This window comes from Rhododendron vialii, chromosome 11a (genome assembly GCF_030253575.1).
Source record: "Rhododendron vialii isolate Sample 1 chromosome 11a, ASM3025357v1".
In the NCBI taxonomy this organism is placed as follows: domain Eukaryota; kingdom Viridiplantae; phylum Streptophyta; class Magnoliopsida; order Ericales; family Ericaceae; genus Rhododendron; species Rhododendron vialii.
The window spans coordinates 26,027,196-26,049,971 of NC_080567.1; the positions used below are offsets into that span (position 1 = coordinate 26,027,196).

At 42.1% G+C, this 22,776-nt stretch overlaps 1 protein-coding gene across 1 annotated transcript; it reads right to left on the bottom strand.

Moving 5' to 3' along the window:
* Window positions 1-21,879: 21,879 nt before the first annotated feature.
* On the bottom strand, window positions 21,880-22,446 carry LOC131307059 (laccase-14-like). The gene has a single exon (XM_058333474.1). It carries the CDS (start codon window positions 22,444-22,446, stop codon window positions 21,880-21,882), a length of 567 nt encoding a protein of 188 aa, XP_058189457.1.
* Between the last annotated feature and the right edge of the window lie 330 nt (window positions 22,447-22,776).

Sequence of the window (22,776 nt, forward strand, 5' to 3'; positions counted from 1 at the left end):
TGATCCTCTCAGTTGATCAAATAAGTCATCGATTCTAGGTAAGGGTTAACAATTCTTGATTGTGACTCTATTGAGTTGGCGATAATCGATGCAGAGACTGAGTGTTCCTTCTTTCTTTTTGACGAATAAAGCAGGGGCTCCCCATGGTGATGTACTGGGTCGGATAAAACTTTTGTCCATCAATTCTTGTAGCTGAGTCTTCAACTCTCGTAGTTCCGCTGGTGCCATCCTATATGGTGCCATGGATATTGGTGCCGTACCTGGTTGTAACTCGATCGTGAAATCCAAGTCTCGATGTGGCGGTAGTCCAGGTAATTCCTCGGGAAACACGTCCTCGTACTCACACACAATGTGAGGAAGACCAAGTTCCATACGATCTGTCTCCTCGAGCTTGAGGCTTGCTAGCCAGCCAGAAAGCTTATCATGCCACCTCAATCGGTGTGTGGTTATAGCAGAGGGGTCTTGTCTATCCCCCTTAAATTTGAAACACGTACCGTCTGGTGAATACGCTGTCACCATTTTCCGATGGCAATCTATGACAACGTGATGCGCGGATAACCAATCCATTCCAAGTATGACATCAAAGTCTGTCATGTCGATTACTCGTAGGTCAACAGTTAATCTCAGGTTAGATACTTCTAATTCACACCCCTTACAAATTAACCCCACATAAATTTTACCGCCTAATGATGAGGTTACATGCATCGTCATCCCTAGAGGTTCTGTTTCTAGTCCAAGAGTAGAGACACATGCAGCAGATAAGAAAGAGTGCGAAGCTCCTGAATCGAATAGTGCTTGAATACAAGTGCTATATAGTATAAGGGTACATTGTATCACTGACGGGTTATACGCCTCCTCAGTATCTTGCTCGGTGCCTTGCAGAGCAAAGACTTTACCTCCTGTAGGCTTGTTCTGTCCGCCTGCATTGTTCTGAGAAGGACGAGATTGTTGCTGATTCCATCCGATCTTTTGTTGGTTCGGATTAACCAGATTCTGGTTCCCAAACCCTGACAGCCGAGCCTGAAATTGCTGCTGTGCCGCTTGCCCAAAATTTCCAGATCCCACAAGCTTTGGGCAATTGTTCCTAAAATGGCCTTCTTGGTTGCAGTTGAAATACCTACGGTTATACGATGCCTGAAGTGAGTTTTGGCTTTGATTTGGGTTAGAATTGGAGTTTTTCCAGGTTTGAGGGATTTGCTATAGAGGGCGAGGGTTGTTTTGGTAATAAGGTGTTTGAGCAACAACAGTCTTGTTGTGGTTTGTTCGGATTGGTTCTCCAACTGATGGACCATTCTTCTTTTGCGCCTCCCATGTTGACTTTGAATCAGATTTCTCACGTTCCATCATCAGTGCACATCTCACCACTTGTGCATAGGTGGGGTACTCATGAGAAACCACACTAGTACGAATAGAGTGGGATAGACCCCATTCGAACTTCCTTGCCTTTGCATCATCGGTGGGTACTATAGTAGTAGCATGACGTGCGAGTTCTTTAAAACGGGCAGCATACTGGGTTACTGTCAGAGTACACTACTTCAAGTCCATAAATTCCTGGGCCATGGCTTGCTTCACAGGTGCTGGGAAGTATTTTTCAAGGAAAAGGTTTTCAAACATTCGCTAGGTGATAGTTGTCAAATTATGAGTGGTCTTAATCAAATCACACCAATGATTTGCTTCTCCTTGCATCTGAAATGTTGGTAAGGCAATGCGATCACCCGCATTGGTTACATTAAGTACTTCCAGATATCTGGAGATTTGTTTGATCCATGCTTCTGCAGCACTAGGGTTTGCTTCCCCATAAAAGATCGGAGGGCGACGTTTGCAGAATGCATCCAGAAGTTGATCTCTACTCCTGATTAGAGGTCCACGTTGTTGTTGTTGTGGCTATTGAGGGTTGGCAGCGGCAGCAGCAACAAATGCTTGCATCAGTTGAATTAAGTCTGGCTGTCCTCCTTGCCCATTTGGTTGTGGTCCGCCATTTTGTCCATCGTTTATGTGGGTCTCGTGTCGTGTTTCCACCATCTATATATAAATATATATATGAATTTTTTTTTGTTAGGGGGTTTTCCGTTTTCATACTTAGTGAGCATTATAAAGCGACGAATGTAATAACACCAATGTGACAAAAGTCAATTTTTTAAATTATTTATAATACTGAAATGAAGTACATGGGTCCTACTACCAGCTAGAATAAAAAAAATTAAAATATGACGAAAAGGAAACAATATTACTGTCTAGAAAGAACAATAAACAAATAAAGAAAGTCAGACTACTATGTCACCCTACTCAATAGTTCAAGACTACATTCTCCTTACTAACCCTCAAAACTACCCTAATTTCTACTCATCTAGTCATCGAAAAAATTCTAATAGTGCCTTCTTATCATACTCTCAGGCTCCAAAGTTTACTCGGTAACATCGTGGCACTCCCAAGTCACAGTCCACTGCGGGTCATTCTGATGTTCATTGGGACCAACTACATTCTACATGTGGATTGGTGTTTCGACGTATTCTCGGTGATCATTATAATCCACCCCTGCAGGTATGATGCGACTGTCATCTCTCGGACGACGATTGGTGATAAGTGTGTGTAGGAAATACTCTGAGTAATGCTCTGCAAATCCCGGTGGTACTGCTACTCGATAGTAATTCTGTTGGCGAGGAGATAAGACTCGTATTGGTCCTAAGTAAAATGGTTGTGCTTTGCGTTTCCAGGGACAAGGGTACAGCGGAGCTAATTCCACAAACACATAAGTGTTAGTGGCAAAAACTGGGGGCTCAAGATCATCAACTTCACTCTCCAGATCTTCTTCCTCTGGGGCTGGTGGTGGTGGTGGCAGTATCGGTACTATTGGCTCCGGATGCATTAGCCTCCATTGTAGTTCACCTTCCCAATTGACTGGTGCATTGATTGGGACCAACCAACTGTCATCGTCCTCCTCATTGGGAGACAACCAACCCTCATTGTCCGCTTCCTCTTCCATTTCCTCGTCAACCTCATCTTCCTCAGCATAGCTAATCTGGTTCTGATCTTCCTCCAGGAATGGTGGTTCCTCAGGGTCTTCTTCTTCTTCACTAACATATTCTGGGGGTGTCCTTTGAATTTCATGGCTAACAGGGGTCGGGGCGGCAGTGACTTGAAAAGGGGTATTGTTAGGATTGGTGTAATATGAATAGTAAGGATCGTCCTCCATACGAAATCCTGGTATTGATCTCAAGACCCTCTGAATCTCTTTCTCATTAGCGGCTACCCTTTGAGGACCCCAATCTTGTGAGTGATGTACCCTCCTTCGGCAAAACAAATTAGTTGTACACCATTGGTACTGAGCAAACAGGAGAAGGAAATTTGTTGGAACATACGGATCCTCGAATGAAAAGTCAGGCCCTTTGCGTCCTAGAAGGTCTCGCAGCCTCGTCTACTCATCAGTTAGTTGTGCACAGTATACTGGGTCCATCTACAAAGAATAGCTATAATTAGATTTAGGGTTAAGTAGCACATATTACAAATTTTAAATAGTTTTGATTAACACTTCAAGTTATTCTCTTAGTATGACGTTCTACCCAATCTACCCAAGGTCGGAGGGTTTGAACCAAAGCTCTGATACCAAGTTGTAATGCCCTGATTTTCGGACATGTTAATTAAATCATTTCTAATTGATTTAATAATTCATAAAACTGATTTAAGAAATAAAATTTTATCAAACAGAGTTTAGCAGCGAAAGTCTCAAATACCGAATTCAAAACAACTTAACTGTCTTACAACCCAATGAAATAAAAACAAAGTTTGACAAATGTGATAACACTTTTGAAAATTCAAATAACAATACTTTAAATTAACAGAGCTTCTAAGGGTAGGGTATCCAAGGCTCGACAAACTCCCCTTCCTCAGCTGGGAGGCCCTCACCCTGATACTGATCATCTTGAAGATGATTCTGCTCTTCGGTCTCTTGATTACTTGGCATAAAACGCCAGCCCAACGGCACCATAATGAGTTTTGAAACTCAGTAGATAATCCCAACCCTACTAACCCCTTATTCTACAGTTAGCAGTTCGACGATATAAAAATTGACAACATACAGAAGGTACAGAATAATAGCACATCATCCTTTTTCTTTACTATCCATCAACTTACATGATATCTAAGGATTCTCTCCACGAGATCCTTTTCCTCCCACATCCACTAACTACAATCGTCTCATGGGTCCACCATTCCTCTTGTTTATCCTGTACCAGGATCCTAGGTGAGTTCACCTAAATTATATATCTAGCATGTTCTCACTTAAGACCATAACAGGAGGATCGAGTCATCCCATGACGCATCGTACATTAGGGTCGGACATCCCTACCACTAACTATAACCGTCTCATGGGACCTATTCCCTCTTGAACAAAAGAAGCAAATTTCTCCATGACGCATTATACATTAGCGTCACAACATCTCTCAATACTGGGCCCCATTGGTTACCCATTTCAACACTGGGCCCCATTGGTTACCCTTGCCATAGCCATGGCTCAAATCAAAATTCACAATCTCGCACCTCAATACTTTATCAATTACCATTTTCCCATTACTTAATATCGCCTACGTGAATTACTACTCGTAATCACCCAGTGAACCTAAATCCGACTAGCAAGCATAGCATGGTAATTCCAATAACAACTCAATTAATAACATTGTACATTTCAGTGTGAACACAGGCAAAACAATTTATAAGTGCGAATAATTAAACACGTAAAAGTTCGGATTGGCCGATGACTTTTGAATCATTTAAATTTTATTGAACAAAAATGTTACTCTTATTAACTCTGAGGATCTCCGTTTGTAATCCTTAGAAATTTTTTTTTTTTTAACCGAAGGTCCGTTAGGAATCCTAATGTTACTGTACACATAATATAATAACCTTTAATATAATAACCTTCTGTAGGCATATTGATAGCAACTACCAATCTATACATTTTTTTTTATTTTAGAAAGGTAAATAGAATTATGAATGTATGTACAGTAAGTGTAAATTATCATGTACTAACATAATCATAAGTTTTTTTTATTAATTTAATTAATCATTGAATTTGAATTTAACATTTCAATTTTTTTTATATACTACTTATTTATTTATATAAATTAGGATTGTTACATAAACAGTGTACATGAGTTATTGTAGCATTTTGAAATAATTTTTTTTTTCTCGGAAAAGCAAAACATTTTATAAAACTCAATAGGGTACATTGGGGAAAAGAAAAAAAAACAACCAAAGATAGATCTTGGTTGAGCCCAAATTTACAATGACTTCCAACTGACACTTGGAAGCACTCTTGAAAACTAGGTTACAATCTCAATTTTCGGACATCGTCTAAAAAAATCTTGAACTCCTCAACGATGTAGATCTTGATGTCGAATTTCGCCTTCATCCACATCGCAGCTCTAGTTTTGACTACATCCTCCAACTCTACCATTTTGAAATAATTATTTGTTGAGGTACAACACTACTTCAATTAATACCCGCATACTAGCAAAAACCTTTGGACAAAATCGGAAACAAATAAAAACACAGACCAAAGCTATACATAATTCATATTTTTGGTGTTTTTCTTCGTCTTATATAAACTTTTTCCAACTTCAATATAGTATATGTTATGTTTTTTCCATTGATCATCTCGTAGAAAAAAAAAAAAAAAGTTGTAAAAATTTGACCCCAAGACTGCCGAAGCCATTGGCATCAAAGAGCTCGTCGTTTACAGCAACTCCCAGTTGGTGGTTAACCAACTCTCTGAAGAATACGAAGCTCGGGATGACCGCATGCGTACCTACCTCAGCGCCGCAGTCCAGCTCATTCAGCGCTTTAAAGCAATCAGAGTCGAGCATATTTCAAGGGAACAGAACGCCCACGCCGACGCCCTGGCAGGGCTCGCTTCGGCATTCTCATGTACTGGGCACCGATCCATTTCCTTCAATTCTATTGACAAGCCCAGTTTTGAGCTCGAAGACCTACAGAAGGAAGTACTCAACATAGAGCTCGGTCCGAGCTGGATGGATGAAATCGTCCTTTACTTGAGGGAAGACTCCCTTCCCACTGACAAAAAGGAGGCTCACCGACTCCGAAACAAAGCTGCTCTCTTCTGGCTCAATCCCAACGGCAAGCTTTACCGAAGATCATTTACCGGGCCGTACTTATTGGTTGCGCACCCACATCAAGTTCCGGGCATCATCGAAGAGCTTCATGCCGGTGACAGCGGTTGTCACTCCGGTGGACGATCGCTCGCCCACCGAGCCCTCACTCAGGGGTATTGGTGGCCGACAATGAAAAAGGATTCTGAAGAGTTCGTCAAGCGTTGCAAGAAGTGCCAGATGTTCGCTCCCATTATCCATCAGCCGGCCCGGGACCTTAGCCCTCTTACCAGCCCCTGGCCCTTCTCCCAATGGGGCATGGATATCGTTGGAAAGCTCCCTGTCGCTCCGGGTGGATTCAAGTTCCTCTTGACCGCAACCGATTATTTCTCAAAATGGGTCGAAGCCGAGCCCCTGGTCACCATTGAAGAAACAGACGTCATCCGCTTCGCATGGCGAAACTTAATCTCTCGCTTCGGTGTGCCGTTCGCCATAATTACAGACAATGGAAGGCAGTTTATAGGGCAGAAGTACTGGGCCTTGCTTGACGAATACGGTATCAAATGGGATACATCCACCCCGGCTTACCCCCAGGGCAACGGACAAGCCGAGGCGGCAAACAAAGCAATTTCATCCGGACTAAAGCGACGACTCGAATCACGGCGAGGAAAGTGGGCCGAAGAGCTGCCCAGGGTACTCTGGGGCTACCGTACGACGCCTCGGCGATCAACCGGTCGCACACCTTTCTCCTTGGCATTCGGAATGGAGGCGGTCATCCCACTCCAAGTCGGACTCCCAACAATGAGAACAGAAAATTTTGATGAGTCGGTCAACAATAACACCATTTCTTCGGACCTCGATTTAACCGAAGAAGAACGGGACAACGCAAGGATCAAGCTCGCTTCATACCAACAGGAGATTGCAAAGGGTTACAACCGGAGCGTGCGCCTCAGGTCATTCAAGCCTGACGATCTTGTTTGGAAAAGGGTGGTGGAGAAGTCCAAAAAGCAAAAGCTAATGCCCAATTGGGAGGGTCCTTACTGAGTTCTCAAGCACCTCGGTTCGGGTAATTACAAATTAGAGAAACTGGATGGTTCCCCCATTGCTAAGTCATGGAATGCAAACAACTTGAAGAAGTTCTACGGATAGTGCTCGGTTACCGAAGCCCGTTTGGTCCTTATTACGTTGCATTTTCTTTTGAGAAAGTTTTGAAGGCAATCTGCTTATGTATTGACAATACTTCGAGTTTTAATGAGAATTCTCTTTGGCACTGTTCGTACACTGATTGTTTAAATTACTTATACTTGGTCTATTCTTGCCCGGACCATTTTATACCGACTTCAGGGATATTGTTCTCCCATAGGTGATACCCTCGGACAAAATTCCCACCAAGTCGCCCAGGCCTCTTCGGTCGTCTGAATTTCTGGTCACTCGCTGCAAGGATATTCGGCCTCTCTCTCCGAGCCCCTTACACCGACCCACCAGAAATTTCTCACTGTTCGGACTCGCTGCGTCACGAACCTATGGCAAAAACCATACCACTTCGTGACCCCGGCCTACGTCCTTAGCAGTAATACCATCCCGCGTCTGCTCGATAAGCTCATTTCTATTAATAAGCAGGGGCGTGCAATGTCAAAAATTCATTAAAGCAGGTGCTTCTGATTCGGTCCCTACCGGCCCTCAAACTAGCTGGGGCTTCGAAACGAGTCACCTTTTCTTGATTAATCATCTTTTTTATGCTTGGCAAAACGATTCGGTTAACGCTTCGGTTAAACTTGTTTCTACAAACTTTTCAAGTCCCACCGAAGCAGGGGCATCATAACCTAAGGAGCAAACCAATCAAACAAGCATTTCAAAGATAAAAACATTCAAGAAAAGAAGAGCATTCATTCACGAACAATAAACAAAAGGGTACTGCTTCAGTATCAAACAATTACAATCCCTGGAACGGCAAACTCCAAATGTCCGGAGCCGCCCAGTAAACCGACCATTTAAGCAAAAAGTTAAAGTACTTTTCAGAGCTGCGAAATATAAAGTTCCTATGCTTCATCAGGAAACAGGGGCGCTAAGGTCAGCTGGCTCCTCGGTTGCTTGGGGCTCTTGGTTCGGCACCTGCTCGCTTTCCTCCTCTGGTAGCACGGGCTCTTCAAGAGGGGGCTCAGGCACGGTTCGAAGCTCCGAACCCTCTGGCAGAGTAAGCTTGCTTATCAAGGCCTCGTGCCCGTACCGAAGTCCGTCCAAGAACCGATCTCTGAAGAGCTCGGCTTCTATTTCCCGGACCTGCTTCTTATATTCTACTCCGGCAGCATCCCAGCCTTCATCGTAGCCCTTGTTCTTTGCAAACTCGACCTCCCGGGCCCCAGCAACCCTCAATGTGTCAGCGTCCTCCTCAGCTTTTGTGGCCCTTCCTTCAGCAACTACCCGCTCCCGGTCGCACCTCTGAAAGTCGGCCAGGTAGAGGTCACAAGTCTCCCTCGCCACTTTCAGGTCGTCCTCTCTCTGAGCAAGGGGTTTCCTCAGCAGCTCCATTTCCTGCTCTCGTGCCTTCCATTGTTCGTTCACAGCGAGCACCCGAGCACCGGCCTACCAACATAATTAAAATTGATCAAAATTCCAACAATCGATCAAGGGGGTAAGAAAAGAAACTTTCAGAAGTAACTTACTTTCAAAAGTGCCTGCGCTATCTCTCCTGTCAGATCTACGGTGCACCCCTCAACAGCTCGGGCGTCCTTCGGAAGAATACACGACCGAAGCAGCCCAAATGCCGTCCCAATGTTAGAAGACGCACTATCGGCGTGATGAATCAGGCGTCCCGAGTAGTGATGTACCTCAGGGGCCCAGGGGACCTCCCTCGCCGGAACGCGAGTCCCCGTTTCGGTTCCCCCCCGGCTCTCCACATCTCCCTCGTCTCCTCTGGTTCCTGTTTCTTCTATGAGGATCGGCTCCCCGCTCCTTCCTTGTCCGAAGCCTTCTTCCTCGGTCCGAGCCCTCTTCTCCGGAGGCTCCCGAGGAGAAACAGGGATCACCCTCGAGGTTCCGGCCCCCGGTGAGCCAATCCTGACGCCAGCACCCCGTCCTCGTGGCCTCTGGCGCCGAAGGTTGAGCACTTCTCTTCCGCGACCGCTCATCTCGCCACTAAGTCCCGTCCTTTCTGGGGTCTCCCGGTCGATTTCTTCTCGGATCACGCCTCGGGGACTAGAATCACCAACTGCGTCTTCTGTCGCCCCAGCTCCTCTCCTACCTTCTCCTCTTCCTTGGCTTCTCCCTCGGCCACGTCCTCGTCCCGCTCGAGAAACTCCTTGCTGCCTCGGCTTCTTTTTCAAATAGCCGGTATAGGTCGGTTTGTTTCCGAGCAGATCAGGTGCATACCGACTCGTAATAGGAATGGCGTAAGCAGCTGTTATTTGCGCTCGGTTAGCCCTTGCCCGAAGCTCTGCAACGATGCCCTCGGCTGAAAGATCGGCAATGGAAGAATCAGTATACAATGAGGAAAGAAAAATGTGCAAACATAATAAAGCTAAAAAGATACTTCTACCGACCAGGAGCCCCGGTTTCGAATTGAACTGTGGTGGCTGTGTCCGCGCTCTCCCCGGGCCCAAACATAAAATTCCCGGTGACCGATACATAAATACTCGCCCACTCTTCCGAGTCGGGAAGATGGTCGATAAGGAAGGTGTCGTATCCCGTCCTACAGGAGAGGTAGTGACGGTTGCTCTCCCGGTTAACTCCAACGAGGTATACACCGAAGAGCTCCTCGAGTCCGAATGTGAGGTTGTATTGCCTCCTCAGCTCTATAATGCTCGTGATGATCCGGTAGGAGTTCACCGTAAGCTGAGAAGACGTGAGGGAGAGGGCTCGGAGAACCCTTCGGACAAACTGATGAAGGGGGAATCTAACGCCCCCCTCTGTGATAGCCATTAAGGGGAAGATGAGAGCTCCCTCCCGGTGAGGAAGGTCCTTGGGGTCGCTGTTCGGTAAAATCCGAACGTCAACGTCATGAGGAACGCTGTATACCCTCTTGAATTCAGCATAAGAAGCCGAGGAGCCGTCAAAGTACTGGTTTCGGTATGGGCATGGCCTCATCGCCCTCTTGCGTCCCCGTACCTCCTCGGGGGCATCCGCGAATGGACCCGGACCTTGGTTCGAGGTACTTGGGGCTTCTATCTCTTGGGAGTCAAACGTCGTCACCTCACGAGGAGCTCTCGAGGGTTCAAATGGTTCAACGCAGTCAATTGGAGTCCGAAAGAATGCCCTCTCCCGAAGTGTCTGGCGAATGTCCTCGGGAATTTCGATAGGAGAAGAGCCTGAACTACTGGAACTGTCCGAAGAGAGCTCGATGACCATTCGCTTCTGCCTAACCAAGGAAAGGAATACAAAAAACCCGTTAGCTATATGCTCAGGGAAAAATCAAGGTTTAACGCTCGGTGTGGAATGGTCATCGCTCCTCGGAGTCTTCGGGCAATCGTTCCCTATGAAGGCGCTTCCCTCTTAGAAGAATTTCTAAAGATCAGAAGTCCTCTCCCTTGGGATCAAGATGAATCTAGGTCTCGGGATGAGTCTTGGCCTCGGGATGAGTTTTGGCCTCGGGATGAATCTAGGTCTCTGGATAAGTTTTGGCCTCAGGATGAATCTAGGTCTCGGGATGAGTTTAGACCTCGGTAATAGCGTGAACAACGCTGGAAAAGCCCAGCGCCGCCTTGAACCAGACAGCGGCGAGCGGTTGCTCAGCCAGAACAAGCGCAAGAAAACGGCGAAAAACTCGAAAACAATGATCAAAACATGAAGAATAAAGCAAGGAGGTCGACATACCTCAAGTTCGTGCAAGATCTCCCAACCAAAACGATCGAAATCTCGATTGAAAGCTGGAAGTATACGGCGGCGGCGGTTCGACTTCAGAAGCGGAAGAAAAGGTGACGATCTCACCTCTGTCTCTCCTATTTATAATGGTAGAGATGGAAAGCTGCGCGGGAAACGAAGCGTCGTGCATCGAGCCGTTAGATCATCGACATGTGTTATCATCGGACGGCTAGTATCAAGGACTCTGCACCGAGGACAGGCGCCGGATATTCAGACCTTAGGCATGTTGACGCGTGTCACCGAAGCGACGTTTCGTACCAATCAACTGACATGGCACGTGCCGAGGCAGCTTTTTGATTCTGAGACCTCGGCAACAGCTGACACGTGGCTCTTCTCTGGCGCGGGTTGAACGGAATCTACCGAAGCAATTTCACTCTTCGGTTATTCTCTAAAAAGATCAAGGCCTGATATCTCATATGATGGGATCAAGACCCTGAAGCAGAGGTGCAAAGCTCCAGGGACTTAAGGGGCTATTGTGGAGGCTTCGGTCATGGTCTCGGTAATCTAACCGGACCACCATCAACCGAGGCCTCATATTAACACGGGCCTGTGTATACCTTTCTGTTTACTCGCTCGGCGTCAGGTCTCCTGTTGACACTTCGGTTAATTACCGAGGTGTGCATTCCGTTTGGGCCTCTTGGCAGAATGCAGCATAGCAGGAGGGGACCATGAGCGACACGTGGCGAAAAGGATCATCTGGGCCAGGCCTGCCCATGTGCTTCGTAACCGTCTTATTTCGTGCGTCATCTATGATGTCACCGAGGGCGGTTACCTAAGCGTGACCTCCACGCACTGGCTTGGAGCCCAAGTTAACCTAGGTCTATAAATACAAAGGGATATTCATCTTTGAGAGGTATGCCATCTTACCCTAACCCTAGACCTAAAAGCATCTCTCCTTACATCTAACTTGATCGTCGGAGGGTCACAAGGCTATTCCAGCCTTAGTGACTTGTTGCAGGGCCAGCGGCGGAGGAACGGAGTAGCGGAAGTGAAGTACTAGCTCAGGCGAAGATCCCTCCTCCTAAATCGAACCCCTACAAAAAGTTTTCAAATTGACGAAGGATAAATATGATTAAACATACGAATCTCTTGCCCTTGCTACCGTGAATATATAGCATGGGTACGGACCCTCGTATATCACATGTCCTCGTATAGAACGGGTACAGCCCGCTCTGCAGGGTGCTGCTTGACAGCAGCATCCCCAATCCGGTATGTGCATCACACGCAACTATATATTTCTAAAAAGAATTTTGACGGTTAACGACTTCCTTTTCTTTTCTTTTATAATAAATATAACACGTTGTGGAATTAATGGCTGGGTTGACCTGTTGTTTTCGTTGTGTTGTCTTCTTTATGAAAAGTTTCCAAATTTAACCAAATCATCCAATTAACAACCAAAATGAAGCAATAATAAAAGACCCTTCTAGTTCTTCTGTCGTGCATGCATGCGTGTGTGTTGTGGACTTCCCTCGAAAAGGAAGTGCATGTCCTCGTCTGTATGTCTCAGGGGCTTTTTTGGGTTTTACTCTTCTTTTCTTTTTCAGTACTCCCTTGGTTCCTAATTAGTACCGGTCCTTTATGGGAATTCCAACTTTCTAAGCAAATGTGCAATAAATGCGCATTCGCATTTAAGAAATACATTGATTTCCAACAGCGCCGTTGCGTTTCAACTTTTGAACTAAATCATTGTTATTGGTGGAGGGATTATTTTGGAAGCTAGATTGAATACATCTTGTTTCGACTGATCAAAGGGGACTAACAATTTGGAACATCTCAAAATAGTAGCGGTAACTCTCTGTCCCAATTTGTTAGTTTTTTTTGCACTTCATGTTTTTTAAATTAGTTATACCTTTTATTTGTTATATATTTTATGTAATTTTAAAATTACTAATTGAACTAATTGAGATCGACCAAATACGATCCATATTTTGCATTAAAAAAATCTAGTAATTACAAATTTTAGGTAATTATTCAACGCTCTTGTAACGACCCGTATTTTTTTTTTTTTTACAAATTTATAATGTTAAATTCTTAATTCAATAACTAATTAGATTGAATTATTAATTATACATTATTATGTGTATAATTGATATTATTTTCACACTTATATAGGATATATATTTATACTTTAGATATATAAGTATTCATACTCATCTTTTATCCTATCTAACCAAAATTTTATTAAAACCAATCTTCCACTCTCCTTCAAACTCTCCTTAAACTATATCTCTCTCTCCTTCCACATTCCACCACGTCCATACTTATCCCCACTCCTCTCTCACAATACAACACTCCTAGTTCACTACATAAACAGAAACAAGAAAAGAGGGATCACACCTTTTTAATTTTCGTCCATGTCACGTTCCTCTGTTCACGGCCTGTTTCTTCTTAGTTGCTGTTGTTTTTAGGCCTAAGTTTCTTCACAAATGTTGTAGAGGGCGTCGAGAGCTTCGATTTCGACCTAGGAATCACCCAAAACGATCAAGGATTGATAGAGTTGTCGCTGTCCAAAGATTAGTGAAATTCTCGGATTTCTGTTCCCAAACAACAAACAGGACTTATGAAAACCCCAACTTTTCTCCTAGTTCAAATGGTTTTCGGGCTTCGACTTCTTCACAAAAGTTGTAGGACGTTTCAAGATCTTCGCGTTAGACACAAGAATCGTCCAAAACGGTAGAGGTTTGGTCATGTTATTCCAGTCCAAAGTTGTTGCTAGAATACCGATCTTTCGCCGCCAAACGAAAACCCACCGGACTCCACCGAATCATTTTGTTCGGATTAAAGGTAGATTAATCCTTCTCCTACTTCTCCCTAAGTATATGTACTCTTTACATGAGGATTTTTAACAAGTTTCAATTGCTAAAATCGAACCCACGAATCGAAATCATATAGTCCGACGTTTTTCCCCTGTTTTTCGAAAACCCACTGTTTTTGGACATATTGTTTTTGAAAATTAACACTAAAAATACAGTTAACCCCTTTAGGCTATTGAATGTATTGTTTTGGTCCAAAATTTAATGATACGTTATTTACAAATTGCAGTTTTAAACTCGAGATGGTTAACTGTACAGTTTTGACCCACTGTTATATTATCACTAATATGGTAATCTAACTTCATAAATCGACTAATAAAAGCATAGACTTACTAATATTTGAATAAAATTATTATTTATTTATTTATTTATTTTTGATAAAAGTTTCTTGTATTGTTATTAACTTTTGACCATACAAGACTAGGGGCAATAGCCCGTTCATAAAAAGTTACGTGATTGCCTCGCTTGTTGTTTGTTTATTTCAATTATTATTTTGGTAAATGCATATTGTTCAAACTCTTGCTTGATATGTTAGATTGGACCCTAAAGACATGGGGTGGTATGCGAATAGAATTTACCTAGACGATGCTAGATAATGGATGAATTGAAAAGTTTTATTTTTAGATTGCCTGCAGGCGTGATTTTGAGATATGATGAGATTTGTGATGAGATTGAAACTGGCGAGTGTCCAGTGTTGAATTGATAAACTGACGTGTGTCCAGTGTTGAATTGATAAACTGACGTGTGTCGGGGCGGTGGTCTGGATCTGGATTTGGATCTATAGGTTGTGGGTGGTGGTGCGGCGGCTTGGGTGGTGTTTTGGTAGCTATTTGTCTAACATTTTGTTTTTCAGGTTTTTTTTTTTTTATTCTTCCAGAAAACGATCGGAGATGATGGTGGTGTTGATCGGTGATGGTTTCATTCTGGTGTTGGTGAGGTGGATGCGGCTCTCATGGCTGGGATCTCTTGCCGTCTTTGTATGCCGAAGTCCAGCCGGCACCTGTTTGGAGTTCTCAGCCAGGCGTGGGGTTGTCATTTCGTCGCGTTGGAGTGCTACTGCAGCTGGTGAAGATCGTGACTACTGGGGATTAGCTGGATTTGGCAGTTGTGGTGGAGGTTTTGGTCTCCCTTGACTCTAATTGCTCTGGTTCTCACCAACCGTCGGCCTCTACATTTGGGAGAGGTCGGCTTGGCTTAACGGCGAGGCTAGTCTTCGGTGTTTTGTACGGCGGTGGTGGCCGAAGTGGTTGAGGTTTGGGACTGGTTTGGGTGGGCCGGCCCAGGCTTGGGTGTTTGGGGGCTTTTCCTTGTTTATTTTGGGTGTGGGTTGGGCTTTGTTGTGGACCCTGTAGACCTTTGGGTGTTTTGGGTTTTGCACTTGTGGTGCTCATTCAACTTTTTGTTGGATTCCCTTCCCTTTTTCCCCTTTTTTAATAAAACTACATCTTTTGCCGATAAAAAAAAATAATGAATGTTGCAGTACTCGATGTATTAGTCTTAGACAAATTTTGTGAGCGCGCAGATGTTTGTTTGGTTATGTTAGAGATAACAAATGGTCCCATTGTATGCATGCGTTGGAATAACACTTTGCCAAAAATATTACGTAAAAATATCACATCATACTCTAAGAGCACCTTCTTACTCGACCTACTATTAGAAGGCCGGTCATGACTCATGCGTGTCAATGCGTTTCTCTTTCTGGATGGTTGTATAGATAATATTATTATTATCATAATATGGAAGCTTCATGTCTCAGAAAATTTTGGAAACAAATAATTCATGAATAAGACTGGCTGAGTCTTGACTCTCAAGAGGTTTATTGCCGAACATTTTCTCCTCTTCCGTAAGCAAACGATCGTTCATGCCGCCCTTGTGTATTAGACTTTCCCTTGGTTTTTTGGTGGGCCTATTTCTTGCTTTCCGTATTGGACTCTCCTTTGGTTTTTCCGTGGGCCTATTGAATGACCTAGCAAGGTCACATGGCACATAGGAGGTTTTGAAACCGAAACTTACGGGAGTATAAATCTCTAAGCCTCAGGCCTTAGTCACTGGGTCAGTCTTTTGACTTATCAGAATTACGTTTTTCCCAGCAACAGAAACAGAGATGATAACGACTCTGCACCAACATGATAATTGAATGTTCGTGGATGATCTCTTTTAATTGTAAACAAATTCTCTTGCAGTTCCATGCGTCACGTTATTCAATTCGTTTTTTTTTTTTTGGCGGGTTCTTAATTTTTCAAAGCTAATTTTGATTCCAGCAAATTATATGCTCGATTTACAAGTTTAGCAAGCAAACCATGAACCTGAAAAAAATAAAAATAATAATAACTACAAAAACACGGCATCCACGTAGACCATATATGGCTTGAAGATTTCCAGGTCGGGATTAGCATATGATTTATCGGCACGAGTGAGGCAGAGACAAACGAAACTGAGTTCCAGTCCAGTAGCATTGGTTAAGTAATTAAGTTTCCTCTAGTTTTAAGTTTTTTAGGTCTATGCCGGACTAAAAAAAACAAAACAAAACTGAATCGTTCATTTTATAGAACTCGTAGAGAAGAATATCCATACCGAAAATTAGTTTGACCGGACTTCATTTGCTATATGAATGAATCGTGTTGGTTCGAGAAAAGAACAAAAAAAACTTAGACTATTGAAGTTTCAAACAATATTTGGCTTTCTCATTTTTTTTCTTTTTTTTGTTAGCACAAACGTGATTCATTCATATAGCAAACAAAGTGAAATCAAATTGGTTTTTTCAACATATAGTCCTCTATGTGGACAGTGCCTGTTCCAACAACATGAATGAATTGACTTCCTTACCTATTTGAAGCAATTTTTTCCTCAACATTCTCAAAAAAATCCAAAAAGAAACACTCATTCAGGCAATTCGTCCTCATTGAAGCTAATTCACTTCCTTACCCTAAAACGTTGACAGTCAGAAAAAATATAGGTGCATGTAAGATGGCTCAGACAATATTGACCGTAAAAAAAAAAAAGTAAAGCAAACTAAGCAGAAAAATCTAAACACAAAAGGGTACAGTTTGTATTTAACTTCAAGAAAATAAACAAATCTTCCAGAAAATAAAGGGGAAAAAAAAGAAGGAAAACACATCCATGTGGCTCATTCCTATAATAATATATATTAAAAACTGCTAGTATAACTTTTTATGCAAAAGTAAATTTTAAGAAATAACGACTTTTAAGCCAAAAAAAAAAAAAAGGTTATTTTCCAAAATATTTGGGTAAAAATAATTTTTTTTACTTTTCCGATTCATCTCGTCGAGATGAATCAATAATCTACAACAATTTGGCGTAAAACTAACAAACGTAAATAAAATTGAATAATAATAAAACTTGCACTTTTTCTGAAAGTACAAAAAATGTTAGTGGAACAGGATCTTAACGTGACATGCTAATAACACTCTTTTAGAAACCTTTTGTTGGAACAAGCAAACTTTGAAGGCCATAAACCCATGGAATGCAGCCCAAAATCTGATAAGGTCTTCGAGGGGAGCGAGTTATGTTTGTTGGACATATTGGGCTTTCAAGGAGACTGTCTTCTTGCTTATGGCCTTTTCCTTTGGGGTGTCTCGGGGTTCAAAAACTCTCTGTCAGTCTTAGTTGTTATCAAATTCTTTTGAGACTAGTTCATACAGAGCTCAAGGTCGGCTATGAGTTTTTCGGGGCCCAGCACGATCTTTTCAAATGAGGCCTTTTATATAAATTACAAATAAAAAAAAAATTAAAGAAAATGCTACAAGTATTCAAAGCCAAAATAACAAAAAGCTAGATAATCATTCCATTAATTCGAAATGCATTACATAAACATCACTCTTCTCGCATTTTTTGTGGCAAAAGTAGTAATTAAGCTCTTATAATATATCAAGTTTAGCCATCATATCTTTTTCAATGGAGAGCAGCTAGTCCATTTAATCTTTCTTGCGGTATAGTTGACTGAAGGTAAGATTTATCAACTCGAAAAGCTTTCTTTCTCCGGAGGTAGGGTTTGTATTCTTTAAAGAGGTTAAGACAAAAATACTATTCTTCTTACTAAATCTAACCCACAAACTTTAAAAATTACATCTTTTACCATTATTTATTGGGTCTTTTGTACTAATTTTATATCTATATACATAATACATGGCATATAAATTGAGGGCCCCCAAAAATAGGCAAAAATTAGGGCCCAATGAGGCCGCATTCTCAATATATGCCCAAAGCCGGTCCAGACAGAGCTTTCTTCTTAATCTAATTGGAACCCCCGCAAATGGATGGTAGATTAATTCCCAAAATTAATCGAAATGCATGTAAGTTAACCCGAACAGCTGAGTTATTTAAAAAAAGAATAAGAAGTGATTGTATTTGAACCAACCTTGCTTTTCAAAAGGAGACAGAAGGGCCCTATGAGCATTTATTGCCTTATTTGGTTCATAGGTAAAGCTTGCACGTAACGCGTAGATCGGAGTATTGATGGCATGGAATCTTGTATATGCTTTGCTGAGAGTGACCGATTCTCCCCGGTCCTCTGTTTGAAATAGACGTCCATTTAATAGCTCGTGATCGGAACTTTCAACTACATGAACAGTCTCACACGCTAGAACAAGTAAAGCAAGTTCCACGGCCCGTTTGTCGACGGAATAGAAGAGATAGATATATTATCACCATGGATATTATATCCGCCCACATACGTACAGATATAATAATAAGAATGGGGAGAGATCGTGTTATTATATACGTCCTCTTAATTACAAATATGTCATTGTCCTCTTTTAAGTATATATTCATCTACTCATATCCAGTTATCCACCCCAAAACAAGCCTAGAATATACATATCTAGTCTTCTATAAATTATTCAAACAAATCATTTATATGATTTTATATCCTCTCTTTTATCATATTTTCTCTCATATTATATCTACTCAAAACTAATCCGGCCGACTCGTTAAATTAGATCATCCAGATCAAATGAAGGACCGGAGCAAATTCAGTTCCTTGTTAGAGTGTGTTAGTTTTTTTTTTTTTTTTTTGATCTGCGTTTGAGTGTGTTAATTAGTAGTTAGAAGATTTTATTTTGTTATGTATACTATCTAAATGAAACAGTGGACCACAACAGCGATTAATATAGTCCAACAAACGGTCCGGCCTGATTTAGGTGCCCCAAAAAATTATCTTCTCGTCTCAAATATCTTGGCTATTTCCGGCCCGCTAATATATTGAGTCTTATAAGTGAGATTAAATTATTTACACCGTCGGTGTAAACATTTATTTCATCTAAATCAATTACATTGCATCACGTCTTGAGTAGGTACAGAATGGAATCGATCCCCGAGACAAAACGTAAGTAAATGAGCCTCTGCTTAGTTATTTTATCCTCAAGCTGGCAAATTTTCTCGGTATGATCATGATACTCTATGGGCCCTAATTTGAGTCTAAAGTAGCCCAAGGTGCCACGGAAAAGTCTGAAATACGAATGCCTAGAAATTCTTCGAATCAACTAATAATTACGGGCATGCATACGAGTTGGATTTTACCCACCCCCATTACCACTCATCACCTAAAGTAAAAGGTTTGGTTGGTTTTTAATGCAGTTTCAAGCCCGCGTTTTATGAACCCAAAGGGGTTGGCGAACAGGTCTTCGCCTGTGACGTAGAAGTTTACTTTTTCTTAAGATCTCTCATATTCAATTCTCTTTGCCAACTCCCTTGGGCCAGAACATAGAATTTGCAAACGAAAGGTCTCAGGTTCGGACACCCCAAGGCTTACGCCTCTGACTTACGCTCAGGGCTTAGGCTTAGTTATTATGCAGCATGTGGGACGGGGGATTGCATGGACCCAAGGGATTAATCGAGGCAAAATCCCTTGGACACCCTCTATAAGCAAAAATAAAAATAAAATAAAGGGCCACTGTTTATGGGCAGCCCAAGGGAAGTTGAATCACCTGAATAAAAAAAATGTCTATACCTTTGTTCTAGTGTAATTTCAGCTACAAGATTACACAAAGGTATATTTCCGATTAGATACACATATATTGTGCAGTCCTGCAGCTAAAATTGCACAGTACCAAAGTAGAGATGCCTTTTGTTAAAAGTGACCTAGTCCGAGCTCAACGCATATAATAGGCTGGCAATGTCTAGAGCCTCAAAATTTGGAGAAATTAACCAAAGATTTTCAAATGTTTGTGTGTGTAGAATATCTCTATTGGAAGGAAAAATCCCAATTTGCAAAAATTGGGATTTTGCACTTTTTTTTTTGGGGCCATAATTTTGCACTTTTTTGGCTCCTCTCGTCGAGACGGATGATTAATTCAAAAAATATCACGCGAATCTAACAAAAATTTAGAAAAAATGAACAAAACACACAAAATGAAGACGAAAAATAAATTTACAATAATGGAGTCTAGTATTACCTGGATTATCAGCTCTGAATCTGATTGTAGCCCATCCATTCTTGGGCACCCCGACAGTGTTTATCTCAGGTGGGTCAACCAAATTGTACCCTTATGGATCAGTCTTATTATCAAAGTTTCCAAAACCAGATCCAACGTGATAAAAGCTGAAGCCATGTAAATGCATTGGATGGTTCTCATATGCATTTAGTACATTAGTCCCCTGAAACACTATCTCCGCACTTGAATTAAACTCCAGGACTTTCACTTTCGTCCCCGTCGATGGTATTAAAACGTTATCAGGCATCTCATCAGCTGTAAAATTGAAGAAGTACGGCAGCACGTTCGGAAAATCGGTTGTGAAAATCCCTCCAATTTGCATGCCTATAATATGCTTGTAATAAATCCACCGCGGGCTCTGCTTGCACTGATTCCTAGACCTAAAATAATGGGTTGCCCCAAGCGTAGGGCTAAGACCGATGTAGCACAATACCAGGTAAGACCAGAGTCGAATCCACTAAGGACGGTGAAATGTATGCTGTGGAACCTCAGGTTGTAGTATTAAAATAGCTCTTAGGTAGCCACCATTTGTCTTTTAGTTGATTAATTAACTAATGCTACTGATAAATTGCTTAAAAGATTAAAAAGAGAGGCATGGTCGTAGGGAATCCGGCGATTGCTACCCAATCAGAATCCGCTCGCTTTTCAAAGTTCTAAAAAAACTGTTAAATTTAGGGAGAATTGGATACCCCGAAGAATGCGAATCCTAAGGTTGCCGGTCCCGTACACAGTGGCGAACAGGTTTTGGTCCTCCGTTCCCCCTCACATGAGCCCTGGCAATGCTTTGGATTCGTCCAACGGACGTAGTTTTCACCAACTAAATTATTTAATTAAATTAATGTGCAGAAAAATTGCAAGACGAATCCTAATTGGGTCGTGGTGCGCCTTTACCCAGCGATCATACCTCAGAAAAATTACTCACTCATTATTAAAAATAAAAAGAAAGAAAAATAAACCTTAACTTGCATCATGTTTGAAATCTAATTTAAACAAGATATTAAAACTAAGTTAAGATCCACGAGCAACTTTAATTAAGAACGAAACGTAAAATAAGTTATCGGAAGATGTGTTCTTGAACAAAACTTGAAGATTTCGAAGGGAAGAACTCTGAAAAATTAAGAACGTAAAAAGAAAGCTGCTACTAAAAAAAATCTAACCTAAAAACAAAGTTCTCCGGGGTATTTATAGAAAAACCCCCTATAACGGACGTAAAAAACGATTAAACAATCATTATTTTCGTTACGGCCGTCGATTAAACAATGATTATTTTCGTTGTGGCCGTTGGTATCGATACTGAAAATTGGGGTATCGATACAAATATGTCTGTTCAGTTTTTGACCAAATTTTGCACCACTTTGTATCGATACGGGGGATACGTGTATCGATACCGCTAAGCATAACTGCTAGCTTTCCATCCTTGCGTGGGTTTTGACCACCCGACATACAAACGACGTCACCCGACGTCTACGCCTCCTCTTTAGCATCCCAACAACGTATGGACCAGCCTCGAGGCCACTCATTCCAACCTTTGCGCTAAATCCGCCTTATTACCTGTGAAAATATCAGAAACACAAAACCAAAGCAAAGCACGGCATCAAGTGGAAAATAGAATAAAACGCGCCCCTAATGCGCTAAATCACCCTACTTAGGCGCTCATATCCAAGATATCATGCGCCTATCAGGCTCCTCAAAACTTACGTTGTCCAAGCTTGCAGCGAGCCTGGAACCATTTGGTCCGTCGCATGAATCATTAGGGCACGGAATCGAGCCCACCGAAATAGTTATGAAAAGTCGGGTATCAACTTTTTGGGGGACATTAATCAGGTACTCCTCGCTAGCCAGGGCCTTAATCCGGTTGGTGAAACTTGTTACAGCATCGATGTCAGTGTAATTTGGAAGGTTACTAGGAAATGCTGGCGTTGATGGCGCTGTATAATTCCCAATGTATTTCACGATCGCAGTTGTAGTAGTGTTATCAAATACAACACCTTCATAAGCTCTTGCTGCCATATAATAGTGGCTTGGGGACTTATCTGCAGTCATTAAGATGTCCATGGTTTGTCCAGGGGTTATGAAGATGTAATTAGTTTTTATGGGTTTGATGTATGCTCCATCCGTTCCAACGACTGCGAAATTATGCTGAGCCACCGCAAAGAACACCTCTTCGTTCATAATTGAGTTGATGACACGAAGAAGATACCTCTTTCCATAATTTACCATCACTCTGAACGTCCCTGAAACATTTGGATTGTGTTTTGTTTGGATAAGCATGCAAACTCAATAACGGCTTACAGAGAAGTGCTATTATTCAGAATAATATTGCGTTGACACTACATTCAGCTGTTGCTTGCCGTACTGATTGAGATTAAAATGATGTGTGCATACCGGGTTTGGAACAATTGTATAGATCACCTGGTTAGCCATTAATGGTGAGAGCATCTGACTTGTTTGTTTCGTCTCCGCCTTCAAGTGCACTTTGAATTATTTCCATTACATCTTCCTTAAACCACGATGCTATGACAACAAAAGTATAAGAATATATAAATCTTT

Bases quoted from the DNA above. Each gene is read 5' to 3' on its own strand.
- LOC131307059 (XM_058333474.1), bottom strand. From the start codon at position 22,446: ATGGTAAATTATGGAAAGAGGTATCTTCTTCGTGTCATCAACTCAATT.